Source organism: Anomaloglossus baeobatrachus, chromosome 6, assembly GCF_048569485.1.
Source record: "Anomaloglossus baeobatrachus isolate aAnoBae1 chromosome 6, aAnoBae1.hap1, whole genome shotgun sequence".
Classification (NCBI taxonomy): domain Eukaryota; kingdom Metazoa; phylum Chordata; class Amphibia; order Anura; family Aromobatidae; genus Anomaloglossus; species Anomaloglossus baeobatrachus.
In genome coordinates this window covers 488,308,107-488,322,138 of record NC_134358.1, presented here as the reverse complement: position 1 = coordinate 488,322,138, position 14,032 = coordinate 488,308,107, and the positions used below count along the sequence as shown (strand labels likewise).

At 47.9% G+C, this 14,032-nt stretch overlaps 1 protein-coding gene across 2 annotated transcripts in view; it reads left to right on the top strand.

Moving 5' to 3' along the window:
* CDCA7L (cell division cycle associated 7 like) overlaps positions 1-14,032 on the top strand; it is a 161,178-nt gene that overhangs the window by 141,160 nt on the left and 5,986 nt on the right. For both annotated transcript variants that reach the window (XM_075315390.1, XM_075315389.1), the window contains exons 6-7: positions 4,454-4,585; positions 13,136-13,285. In XM_075315390.1, coding sequence (XP_075171505.1) covers positions 4,454-4,585; positions 13,136-13,285 — 282 coding nt within the window. The remainder of the gene's footprint in view (positions 1-4,453; positions 4,586-13,135; positions 13,286-14,032) is intronic.

Sequence of the window (14,032 nt, the reverse complement as noted above, 5' to 3'; positions counted from 1 at the left end):
AGACTGGCCCAGGCGAGCTTGGTACCCAGACCTGCTCCGTCTGTCCGTAGAGGTGCCGTGGCGTCTCCCGGACCGCCCAGACCTTCTCTCTCAAGGTCCGTTTTTCCGCCAGAATTCTGCGGCTCTCAGATTGACGGCGTGGCTCTTGAGTCCTGGATCCTGACGGCTTCCGGCATTCCTCCCGAAGTCATCTCCACTATGACTCAGGCTCGGAAGTCTTCCTCGGCAAGAATTTACCACAGGACTTGGAGAATTTTCCTGTCCTGGTGTCGTTCTTCCGGCCATGCTCCTTGGCCTTTTTCCTTGCCAACCATCCTGTCCTTTCTACAGTCCGGTCTGCAGCTAGGACTATCCCTCAATTCTCTTAAGGGACAGGTCTCGGCTCTGTCAGTGTTCTTTCAGCGGCGTATCGCCCGACTGGCTCAGGTGCGCACCTTCATGCAGGGCGCATCTCACATCATTCCACCTTACCGGCGGCCTTTGGATCCCTGGGACCTTAATCTGGTCCTCACGGCCTTACAGAAACCCCCCTTTGAGCCTCTTAGGGAAGTTTCTTTGTTTCGACTTTCGCAGAAAGTCGTCTTTCTGGTGGCCATAACTTCTCTCAGGAGAGTCTGATTTGGCCGCGCTCTCTTCGGATTCACCTTTTTTGGTTTTTCACCAAGACAAGGTAGTTCTCCATCCGACTCCGGACTTTCTTCCTAAGGTGGTGTCTCCTTTCCACCTTAACCAGGACATTTCATTGCCTTCCCTTTGTCCAGCCCCTGTTCATCGCTTTGAGAAAGCGTTGCATACTTTAGATCTGGTGCGGGCGCTCCGGATCTGTGTCACGCACCGCTGCTCTTAGGCGGTGCACCTCTCTTTTTGTGCTGACCACAGGTCAGCGCAAGGGTCTCTCTGCTTCTAAACCGACCCTAGCTCGTTGGATTAGGTCGGCCATATCCGATGCCTACCAGAGTACTCAGGTGCCTCCCCCGCCGGGGATCAAGGCACACTCGACCAGAGCTGTCGGTGCCTCTTGGGCTTTCAGGCACCAGGCTACGGCTCAGCAGGTCTGTCAGGCTGCCACTTGGTCTAGTCTGCACACCTTTTCAAAGCACTACCAAGTGCATGCTCATGCTTCGGCAGATGCGAGCTTGGGCAGACGCATCCTTCAGGCGGCTGTCACCCATTTGTGAAGTTAGGTTTTGCCTACTTCTCAGTTTTCTGTTTATTTCCCACCCATGGACAGCTTTGAGACGTCCCATGGTCTGGGTCTCCCATAAGGAACGATGAAGAAAAAGAGAATTTTGTTTACTTACCGTAAATTCTTTTTCTTATAGTTCCGACATGGGAGACCCAGCGGCCTCCCTGTTGCCTGTTGGCAGTTTTCTTGTTCCGTGTGTTTTCACCGGCTGTTGTTGTAGTCAGAGGTTCCGGTTGTTCCGGGTTTTGCTCTGTCCCTACTTATGGGTGGATGTCCTCCTTCAGCTTTTGCACTAAACTGGCTAGATTTGGTAATCCAGGGGGTGTATATGCTCGGAGGGAGGAGCTACACTTTTTAGTGTAGTACTTTGTGTGTCCTCCGGAGGCAGAAGCTATACACCCATGGTCTGGGTCTCCCATGTCGGAACTATAAGAAAAAGAATTTACGGTAAGTAAACAAAATTCTCTTTTTTGATCCACAGCCAAGATAAGCGCACGGCTATAACCTGTAACCATATGCTTTGTCATGGCTGGTTATCATAAACCGGGGAACCCTATGCCAGTTTATTTATTTTTTACATCAATTTACATGCAGGCACAGCGCCTCTGATTGCAGTCTGACATGCTGTCACATAGGCTGGGGGTGCTGTCTGACTGTAAGCAATCAGTTATAGGTAATGATGGCATGCACTCAGTCGAAGTAGAGGTGCTGGTAGATAGGATGGATATCCCACGTAGTATTTTCTTATAAATCACAGCATTTTTAGATATCATTTTGCAAAGGTGCTTAAAGTGTATTTACAGATATGTCGAGCAAACAATAGGTACCAGTAAATTGTGAAGAAACTTTCGACAAAACGACGTTTCGACCCATTTAGAGTCTTGCTCTCGCTGTCGCTCAGGTATATGGTATAGATGGTGTTCCTGCGCCTATGTCCATATGTGGCAATCTGTATGGGCACCCTTTAGGGTATGTGCGCACGTTGCTTTTTACCTGTTTTTTTGCTGCTTTTTCTTCTGCGCTGTTTAATGCCAAAATGGATGTGTTCTTCTATTCAAGCAAAGTCTATGGGAATTTGGGTTTCTTGTTCACACTATGTTGTTCAAAATGCTGCCTTTTTGTGGCAGAACTTTGGTCAAAAACTCAGCTTTGCAGTGCAAAACCCAAATGGCAAAAACAATTGACATGTTGCTTCTTTGAAAAGCTGAGTTTTTGACCAAAGTTCTTCCTCAAAAAGGCAGCATTTTGAACAACATAGTGTGAACAAGAAACCCAAATTCCCATAGACTTTGCTTGAATAGAAGAACACATCCATTTTGGCATTAAACAGCGCAGAAGAAAAAGCAGCAAAAAAGCAGGTAAAAAGCAACGTGCGCACATACCCTAAGGCTGGTTTCACATCAGCGTTTTTTTGACGGTCGGCAAAAAAAACGCAAAACGCATCTTACTGGATCCGTTGTCTGCTCAATGCAATGTCAATGGACTTGCGGCAACATGTGTTTGCGTGCAGTAGTGTCTGGATCCGGTGAGTTGCAGTTTTTTACCTTTTATCAAAAACGCTACTTGTTGCGTTTTTTCACCTCCGTTCAAAAACTGCAACTCACTGGATCCTGTACATTGCGGCAGTAGCTGCAATGTATTTCAATGGGCGCCGGATCCAGTGTTAACAGTTGCGTTTGTATGCTGCAGGAAGGATCCTGTTTGCTGTACAAAACATGGCCTGAATATCACTCACTCTATCACTCACACTCTCTCGTCCACAGCTGCATCCACGCTGTCATGGCAGATTCAGCTCACTCACGATCACAGTCTTTAATGCCCACCCAGCCCCATTCAGCTCATTCCCGACCACATGACTCATAAACTGCAAGTCACAGGATCCAGTAAATAACACTTGCGTTTGCATGCGTTCAACTCAAATTCAACAGGATCCAGTCACCTGCAGTTTGCGTTGTTTTGCCTCAAGGCAAAAAAATGCTGATGTGAAACCAGCCTTAGGCTGCTTTCACACTACGTTTTTTTTTTTTTTTTTTTAGCATGCGTCATGAAAGTTTTTTTACTGCAAAAGCGGATCCTGTTTTTGCAAAGAAAAACGCATGCAAACGCATGTTATTTTGCAGGATCCTGTCACTTTAAGTTTATGGGCGGACATTGGATTCGTGATCGGGAGTGAGGTGAACTGAACGTGAAAGACTGGGAGCCGACATCTGACAGCTGCGAAGGCTCGTAACCAAGGTAAACATCGGGTAACTTGCTTGGATACCCGATATTTACATTGGTTACGAGTGTCTGCAGCTGCTAGGAGCATGGCTGCTACTCCCTGCACACGTAACCAAGATAAACATCGGGTAACTAAGACCGCGGTTACCCGATGTTTACCTTGGTTACGAGCGTCCTCCGCTCTCAGGCGGGGGAGAGTGGAGTGAGGAGGAGAGAGAGGGAGGGGGAGGGAGAAAGGGGGAGAGAGACTGATCACGCGAGGCTGGTTTCTGGGCATGCTCAGTAGAGCAAGCAGGATCCTGCCTATCAGCATGCCAGCGTTCACATGCGTTTGCATGCTGTTTAGTCAGGATCCAGCAATTTGCAGTATTTGGACGCAGCTCAAAAACGCTACAAGTAGCATTTTTGAAAAAATTTAAACTGCAAGTCGCTGGATCCTCACTATAACGCACACAAACGCAGGTGAACGCATGTTGACGCGAGTCCATTGCAAATGCATTGAAATGAAAACGCATTTGCACTGGATCCGTTTTTGCGTTAAAAAAACGTTCATGACGGATGTTAAAAAAAAAAAAAAACGTAGTGTGAAAGCAGCCTTACTAATTGGGTTGTCTGGTGCTGAAGTACCTGGATATATTAGGGTACTTGCGGATATGTGTCCTCTAAAGCTGACTATCGCGCTCCCGCACCTGTGTCTAGCAGTTCCTCAGTTACATGTAACATTAGGAAATGTGAGAACCGTTTGTAATTTGTAGTATACAGGGAGGAAAAAAAAATGTCCACCACCAGGAGCAAAACAGTAACAATCCAGTGACATGACAAGAATCTGCATAATAATCATATGCTAAATAGTTGCAAGTCAGATATAGGAATGAGATAGCCAAGATGATTGTCTATAAAATGAAGGTAATCTCAGGTTCAAAGCTGTAGTGGATGGTGTGATATGGAGCCCGAGAGTCAAAAACTGACATTGTTACCCTTTTTCCTCGCCAGTGTATACATGTATGTGTGTGTTTTACAATCTCTTTTTCTCCTGGGGACCATTAGGAAGATCGTGAAGAAATTCGGAGAAGGAGGAGATCCTCAAAAAACAACTTTCGTGCTGTCGAAGACATTACAGAAGAGGAGTTGGAAAATGTTGCTGGGACTGTCAGAGACAAAATTTATGACAAAATCTTGGTAAAAAAAATTTTTCTTATTAGGTTTTACTATAATTCCTTTTTGAGCAGGGCCATCAGGTCTGTAGGCCAGGGAGGCATAACCAGTTCTTCGATGGCCACATTGTCAGGTTTAACCAATTCTATTGGCTGCAGTAAATACAATCCCCTTCCCAACACAGCCAATTTTCATTTTTGCCTTTTCTCCCATTCATCTGTTGCAGGTTGTCTCTTAGTTTGTGACCTGCTGCCTGCTCCAGTATTTCATGGAGAGCCCCAGAGGTCATAACTTGGTGAAAATCTATGAGCGCTTCGTTCTGGCTCTCATAGACTTGTATTGAGCGCTTGTGATGTTACTTCTGACTTCTGGCCAATCAGAAGTTGCGATCATGAAATAGTACCACAGCGAAGCAGAAAAAAGGTCAACACACTTGAGGGTGACTATATTACTAGGGGTTAAAAAGCAAAACTTTTAATGCTAAACAAAAAAAACCCCAAATAAATAATCCTGGGGTGTTTTTGTTTTTGTTTTTTTAATTTTGAACTCTGCATAGCTATGTGAAGGTTTTTTTTAGCTGGACAGGTTGTAGCTTTGAATGGCACCTTCATCCTGAGGAATGTACCGGAAAATAGGAAAAAAAGATTCAATTGCAAGAAAATTTATGGGGTATAAAACAAAAATAAAATTCCGACTTTAATTTTTTGTGAGCGTTTTAGGTTTGACACTCATTGTATGGTAATAGTGTCGACTTATCATGATTCTCCTGGTCATCATCCCACAACACAACTTGTTAGTTTTTTTTTTTTTTCTTTTTCCGCCATTTGTTTCTCCCATTTATGGAGCCCAGCCAGTAACATTTTTTTTTTCTTTATCGTTCCTTTGGGAGACCCAGACCTTGGGTGTTCAGCTTCTGCCTCCGGAGGACACACAAAGTACTACACCTAAAAGTGTAGCTCCTCCCTCTGACCCTATACACCCCCTGGTGAGCCAGTCACAGCCAGTTTATCGCTTTATGTTCAGGAGGATACATCCACACATATGATTTTTTTTTTTTTTTTTTTTTCCTTTTTGGAAAAAGATTGAAGAAGTGCGGGTCCACGTCTGGACTCCCGGCATGTCCCTTCTCACCCCACTGTGTCGGTGGTGTTGTAAGGTTGATTTCCAAGGCTGGAGCCTTACATGCCGTGCTCCTTCACCATCCCTCCTGGGCTCTAGATTGAAGTGGGAGCCAGCACGGTCTCCATGCCTGGCAGGAGTCCAGTCTCCGTCCACAGCCCCTTCAGGACCCTGCTGGACCGGAGCACTCATCCTCAGGGACCTGGCCCTGCGTCTCAGCAGCTAAGTACCTGAGACGTTCATATTTTGGGGGTCCCTGTCCTTTATTGTGTGGGGAGAGTGTGTTTGCTGTATTTGTTTTGGCGTTTCCGGCGGGTCCTCTGGCTTTTCGCCCGAGAACCGCGCCGATGGTGCCTGCGCGTCGGCCTCGCTGCTCAAATTTAGGCCCTGGCTTCGCCGGAGGCCTTGTTTCTGTTACCTGCCCTCGCATGTCACTCATGCAGAGGGACAGGCACGGCTCCGCCCGGCGGCCGTCCTGCACAGGGGAGGGACACGCCCCACTGCTTGTGCGTGACTTCTCCTCCCCCCCCCCCCCCCTCCCTGCAGGTCTCTATGGCCCTCCAGATCCCGCTTTTCTACAGGGACGCCCCACGTCCCGCCCCCTCTCTTCGCTCCGGTGGCCATTTTCTTTGAAGGGTTCACTCTGCGCTGGGCCATCCTGCACTCTGCATCCCTGCTGAGGTGCTGTGCATTGGGGGTCCGGGCTTCGGGATCTGGAGGGCACACAACACCTCTTCCAGCGGTCTGGTAAGCCACAGCCGGTCTCTGGTTGTGGACCTCTGATATACTCCCTGGGGTTCATTCTCTTTGTAATAGCTGTTTTCCCCACTCCAGCAGCATGTCTCACACGAGGAGCAAGGCTCCAAAGCTTTATACTGCATGCTCTGCATGTAAGCTTCTGCTGCCTGAACCGAGCACCTATCCACATTGTGATGTCTGCTCTAACTTGGAGGTGCCACAGCCTGGAGTCTCACCCCCAGTGGTCTCTCAGGCTGCTTCTGCACCTGTGGCTGAATCCCCTGCCTGGGTAGAGTCCTTCTCTAGGTCTATCTCCCAGTCATTTGCTGAGTCCATGGGACTTCTGTCCAGGACCTTGATGAATATGCATCAGCCCCCTTCACAGGGTGCCTCTAATGCTCTTGCTAAGGGTCCTTTAGGTTCCCTATCCTCTGACCTCCGTCCACTGGAGCTCACAGAGGATTCATCATCAGGGCACAGACCCCGTCCTCCTAAGAGGCTCCGCAGGGTTTCCTCTCCCTCCTCATCCCGCGGCTCTGATTCAAGAGCTGACTCGCAGGATGAGGAGGATGCCTTTACAGGGGGCTCGGAGGCTAACTCCATGTGCCCCATTGCTCTTTCCGAGGGTGACTCAGAACTTAGTGACTTGATTGCTTCCATTAATTCTGTACTGGATCTCAATCCGCCACTATCAGAGGAGCAACCCTCTCTGGCAGAAAAGCACCAGTTTACCTCGCTTAAGAGAGTAAAAAGTGTGTTCTTTAACCACTCCAGTTTTCAGACCGCTGTGACCAAACCCAGGGCCTGTCCTGACAAACGCTTCCCAAAGCGTGGTTCTGATGACCGTTTTCCCTTTCCACCTGAGGTGGTCAAGGAGTGGGCTCACTCCCCAAAGGTAGACCCTCCGGTGTCTAGGCTCTCAGCCCGGACCGTTGTGTCGGTGGCTGATGGCACTTCCCTTAGGGATGCCACTGACCGTCAGATTGACCTTCTGGCCAAATACGTGTATGAAGCGGTGGGGGCCGCGTTTTCCCCAACTTTTGCAGCAGTATGGGCCCTCAAAGCCATCTCTGCTTCTCACCGCACTGCGGTGGCTTCGGCTAAATCCCTCGTTATCCGCAGGATCTTGTGGCTTCGAGAGTGGAAGGCAGATGCTTCCTCAAAGAAGTACGTTGCTGGGCTCCTTTTTGCTGGTTCCCGACTGTTCGGTGAACAGCTGGATGAAATTATTAAGGAGGCTACTGGCGGGAAGAGTACTTCCATGCCACAAACCAAGACCAGGAAACCTGCCCAGGGTAGGATTCAGTCGAGGTTTCGCTCCTTTCGTTCCTCCAACTGGTCGTCCTCTAAGCCCTCCGCCTCGTCCGCTAACTCAGCTAAGGACCAGAAATCCCACTGGCGCTCAAGAGCGCGTCCACAGAAGACCGCAGGAGGTCCTGCCACTAAGGCAGCCTCCTCGTGACTCTCTGCCCGCTCCAGCAACGTCCTTAGTCGGTGGCAGGCTCTCCCACTTTGGCGACGCTTGGTTTCAACAAGTCTCCGATCAGTGGGTGAGAGATATCATCTCTCACGGCTACAGGATAGAATTCTCTTCCAGCCCGCCAAACAGATTTTTTCTCTCAACTCCCCCCTGCTCCAAGGCCGCCGCCTTCTCACAGGCCGTGGCAGATTTGCAGGCCAACGGAGTAATTGTACCAGTTCCCGCCCGGGAACGGTTCAGAGGTTTTTACTCAAACCTCTTCCTAGTTCCCAAAAAGGACGGTACCTTCCGGCCCATCCTGGATCTCAAGCTTCTCAACAAGCATGTTCGGGTGCGGCACTTTCGCATGGAGTCTCTGCGATCAGTCATTGCCTCAATGACCCAAGGGGATTTCCTGGCGTCCATTGACATCAGAGATGCCTATGTACATGTGCCAATTGCAGTTTCACACCAGCGTTGGCTATGCTTTGCAATAGGAGAGGATCATTTCCAATTCGTGGCTCTCCCCTTCGGGTTGGTCACGGCCCCTCGGGTATTTACCAAGGTCATGGCAGCAGTGATTGCGGTTCTGCACCTCCAGGGGTTGGCAGTGCTCTCTTACCTGGACGACCTTCTAGTCAAGGCTCCATCCAGCGCAGACTGTCAGCGGGGTGTCTCGCTCACTCTCGCCACTCTAGCCACTCTAGCCCAATTCGGGTGGCTTGTCAATCTTTCCAAATCCACTCTGACTCCGACCCAGAGTCTCAAGTACCTAGGGATGCAGTTCGAGACTCTGCCGGCACTTGTGAAGTTGCCCTTAGACAAACAGCTGTCACTCCAGTTGGCGGTGCGCTCTCTCCTGAGGCCCCGCCGTTATACCCTCAGGCGTCTGATGCAGGTGCTGGGTCAAATGGTGGCGTCCATGGAGGCTGTTCCCTTTGCCCAGTTCCATCTGCGCCCCCTGCAGCTGGACATTCTCCGCTGTTGGGACAAGCGGCCTTCCTCCTTGCACAGGTTGGTGGCTCTGTCGCCACGGACCAAGAGCTCTCTTCAGTGGTGGCTTCGGCCCCTCTCCCTGTCCCAAGGGCGCTCCTTCCTGGCCCCGTCCTGGGTGATTCTCACCACGGATGCCAGTCTATCCAGCTGGGGAGCGGTATGTCTCCACCACAGAGCACAGGGCACTTGGACTCCGTCCGAGTCAGCCCTTTCAATCAATGTGCTGGAAACCAGAGCCGTGTTTCTAGCTCTCTTAGCATTTCACCATCTGCTGGCGGGCAGGCACATTCGAGTCCAGTCAGACAACGCGGCAGCGGTTGCCTACATCAACCATCAAGGCGGGACACGCAGCCGCCTGGCAATGATGGAGGTACAACGCATTCTTCAATGGGCGGAGGACTCCAGGTCCACCATATCCGCAGTCCACATCCCAGGCGTGGACAACTGGAAGGCAGATTATCTCAGCCGTCAAAGCGTGGACGGTGGCGAGTGGTCCCTGCAACCGGCAGTATTTCAGTCGATCTGCCGCAAATGGGGCACTCCGGACGTGGACCTAATGGCATCCCGTCACAACAACAAAGTTCCTGTTTACGTGGCTCGCTCCCACGATCCTCAGGCCTTCGCCGCGGACGCTCTGGTTCAGGACTGGTCCGAGTTTCGTCTGACCTACGTGTTTCCCCCTCTCGTTCTCTTGCCCAGAGTCCTGCGAAAGATCAGAATGGAGGGTCGTCGAGTCATCCTCATTGCACCGGACTGGCCCAGGCGAGCTTGGTATCCGGACCTGCTCCAACTGTCCGTAGAGATGCCGTGGCATCTCCCGGACCGTCCAGACCTACTCTCGCAAGGTCCGTTTTTCCGCCCTAATTCTGCGGCCCTCAAATTGACGGCGTGGCTCTTGAGTCCTGGATTTTGACGGCTTCTGGTATTCCTCCTGAAGTCATCTCCACTATGACTCGGGCCTGTAAGTCTTTCTCCGCTAAGATCTATCACAGGACTTGAAGATTTTCCTGTCCTGGTGTCGCTCTACTGGCCATCCTCCTTGGCCATTCTCCTTGCCGACCCTTCTGTCTTTTCTACAGTCCGGTCTGCAGCTAGGACTGTCCCTCAACTCTCTCAAGGGTCAAGTTTCGGCTCTGTCAGTTCTGTTCCAGCGGCGTCTCGCTCGGCTGGCTCAGGTCCGCACCTTCATGCAGGGCGCGTCTCACATCATTCCGCCTTACCGGCGGCCCTTGGACCCCTGGGACCTTAACTTGGTTCTCACGGTTTTGCAGAAACCCCCCTTTGAGCCTCTTAGGGAGGTTTCTTTGTACCGTCTTTCACAGAAAGTGGCCTTTCTGGTTGCCATAACTTCTCTCAGGAGAGTCTCTGATTTGGCTGCGCTCTCCTCGGAGTCACCTTTTTTAGTCTTTCATCAAGACAAGGTGGTTCTCCGTCCGACTCCGGACGTTCTTCCTAAGGTGGTTTCTCCCTTCCACCTTAACCAGGACATTACCTTACCTTCCTTCTGTCCGGCCCCTGTTCATCGCTTTGAAAAAGCTCTACATACTCTAGATCTGGTGCGTGCTCTCCGGATCTATGTGTCTCGCACCGCTGCGCTTAGGCGGTGCACCTCTCTTTTTGTGCTAACCACAGGTCGGCGCAAGGGCTTCCCTGCTTCTAAGCCGACCTTAGCCCGTTGGATTAGGTCGACCATTTCGGACGCCTACCAGAGTACGCAGGCGCCTCCCCCGCCGGGGATCAAAGCACACTCGACCAGAGCTGTCGGTGCCTCTTGGGCTTTTAGGCACCAGGCTACGGCTCAACAAGTCTGTCAGGCTGCCACTTGGGCTAGCCTGCATACCTTCTCGAAGCACTACCAAGTGCATGCTCATGCTTCGGCAGATGCGAGCTTGGGCAGACGCATCCTTCAGGCGGCGGTCGCCCATTTGTGAAGTTAGGTTCTGCCTACTTCTTAGTTTTTCTGTTTATTTCCCACCCAGGGACTGCTTTGGAACGTCCCAAGGTCTGGGTCTCCCAAAGGAACGATAAAGAAAAAGAGAATTTTGTTTACTTACCGTAAATTCTTTTTCTTATAGTTCTGTCTTGGGAGACCCAGCAACCTCCCTGTTGGCAATTTCCTTGTTCCGCGTGTTTCACCGGCTGTTGACGTGGACAGTCTCCGGTTGTTCCGGCTCTTGCTCTGTTCTACTTGTGGGTGGCTATTCTCCTTCAGCTTTTGCACTAAACTGGCTGTGACTGGCTCACCAGGGGGTGTATAGGCTCAGAGGGAGGAGCTACACTTTTAGGTGTAGTACTTTGTGTGTCCTCCGGAGGCAGAAGCTAAACACCCAAGGTCTGGGTCTCCCAAGACGGAACTTTAAGGAAAAGTATTTACGGTAAGTAAACAAAATTCTCTTTTTTTTTTCTAATTTTGCCTTCAATTGAGCAGTGATGGCTTTTTTTTTTTTTTTTTGCAGAGCAGGCTGCATTTTTAATATTTTTTTTTTGGGGTGCATCCAATACTTTTATATAATTATATTGAATAATTTTTTAGACAAGAGATAATGTAAAAAAACGTCAGTTTTGGTTTTTTTTTTTTTTTTCTTTGTAGTTTCCAAATTGATTTTTTGTTATTGACCAAGTAGTTGAGCCTTCCCATTGAAGAGGTTGTATACTTTACAACACAAATCAATGTAAAAGAATGATTAACTCGTTTCTTTTAGCCACTTAGAATCATTAGAAGCCTAAAGTAGTTAAGAATTTATGAACAGTAAGTGGATTTTACATAGAAATGAATGTGCTTTCTTTTGAGGATTTTATTTAGCACTTTTTTTTAGGCAGGTTTTGGAGTGGACCTCCCTGAAGAAGATGCTGTACATACACATACACAGCCATCATCTGCTGAGGCCACATCTGACTTGGGCCATATATGTATTGCGAATGTCAGGCAGGGGTTAAAGATGAGTTAATCTTTTTGGCTAATTCTAGCCAGCATTAAGTTATTTAAACTTGCAGTTCAATTTATTAAGCAAGTTACTTCAGTCTTGCAAAAAACTTTCCTCTAAGTGGCAGCTTTCTATACTCCATTACTATGCAGTGGGCTCTGAGTTGCACAGCACTGCTGTCTAATCTCACTAGTGCTGCGTACAACTGTGCTGAAGGATTTTCTGCTGATGGCAGGATTTATGCAGAACACAAGCACGATACTCCTGAGGGCTGAAAGGAGCATGTACCTCAATACTAGGGGAGCATGCATACTCCTAAGGTGTATGGCGCCCTGTGCCTGGCTCTTCACAAATAATAGCTACATGTATATTTCAATATGTATAACATGTATTGCCAGCTTTAATGAGATTTGGTTTTCTCTGCTTTTCATCACATATAAACATTTGCCTAACTCCCTTACTGGGGCTGTTCACTTGAGCTGATAAAGCTTGTGTGTGCACTCTAGAAGGAGAAAGGGGAGGAGCGTAGGGGAGCAAGCATACTCCTAAGGTATCTTTCCCTCCACTGCCATAGTGCGTACTTCCAGTGGATAGTAACTGAGTACAGAAAAGCCAGACAGGAGACTAAAAGACTAAGGAAAGAGAGCGCAAATGTCTTACCAGATTAAAAATAGTGGTGTATAAGGAATAACACTCACCTAGTAGGGTGGTGACAGTCACAACCCCTATGAAGACTTAAAAGATGATAGCGGCTGCTGCAGCCCCACGTGGGTTGATATTCGGTGCTGGAGAGGAGAAGCGGGGTTTCTGTCGATAAGGAAAATTGTTGATTAGTAATACATTTTTATACCCTTGGCCAACGCGTTTCAGGGATCCAGTCCCCTTTTCAGGACCAAGCAAGAATTAACAATAGCTATATTGTCGATTTTCTTTATTGGCGGTAGTGCGGCGTTAACCCCTCTTCTCCTCTTCAGCACCAGACAGGAGACTAAGAAATTAGCATTGGTTTGGCGGCCATAGAGATACTTTTTTTTTTTTTTATTTATTTTTTCAAGACTAAGCCAACTATCAAAGTAATTTGCAAACTATAACAACTTTGAATGCTATTTAGAATAATAAAAATAATTTTATATTTAGTTACTCTTTAGAGTATTCGTACTATCCAATGGTTATCTCAGCTGTCCAGTTGGTTTAAATTGGCCAATTCTCATGGGTCAAGATGGGGAAGAGGATTTCAAAAATGTCATTTGTGTGCGGCACAGAAAAATTAGCGCTTGCCCTGTGTATCTTGACCGTTCACTTTTGTAGTTTAATTGTGACTTTTGTGCCCATTTCTAGGGAAGTACTTGTCATCAGTGTCGCCAAAAAACAACGGATACGAAAACCTTCTGTCGCAATCCTGGCTGTGGTGGAGTTAGAGGGCAGTTTTGTGGACCATGTTTAAGAAATCGATATGGTGAAGATGTGCGGGAGGCACTTTTGGACCCTGTACGTAATGTGTGACCAGGAAAAGAGATAAATCACTTATCCTATAAGCAAAGCTTTGACCTTGTAATAAGACCAGTCAGCCACAATACAGCTTTAGATTTATTTAGCACATGAACACCAGAACACAAGTGAACCTGTTATCATGTAAAAAAAAAATTGCAATTAACCTTCATCTATATGGTTAATCTGCAGGCTAATAGTGTTCTAAAGCTTTGCAGCTTTGAAAGTCTGGCCACTGGGAAGAAATAATCATTTTTCCCCCCAGCAGCCTCTGCCCTTTTTTTTTTTTTTTTTTTTTTTTTTTTTTTTAAATTTTCTTTAAAACAGGTTCACTTTTATAAAACAAGATTTCATCTTGTAAATCACAAGCAGTTGGATTCGGAGAGTAAAAAAAAAAAAAGAGGGTTACAAACAATAGTCACGTTATATTTCCCACAAAACCTTTCATCATGTCATTTAATCATCCTGGTTAATCTGTGCAGCAGAAATCCGAGCCAAATCAGGAAGACCCTTCACAATATAGATGAACAATAACACTAACTAGCTGTACTACCCGCCTTCGCCCGGGTTAATAATTAACAAAAATGTATTCTGCACACAAAAACCACAAAACAAATACATAGAAATGTAATTATTAAAAGGCAAAAACTAAGCTAATAGAAGCATTTTACAACATATATTTCAACACCCCAGATATTCCACACAGATTTAACTAAATTGGCCAAGTAATGTGCTCTGTCTGCCTCT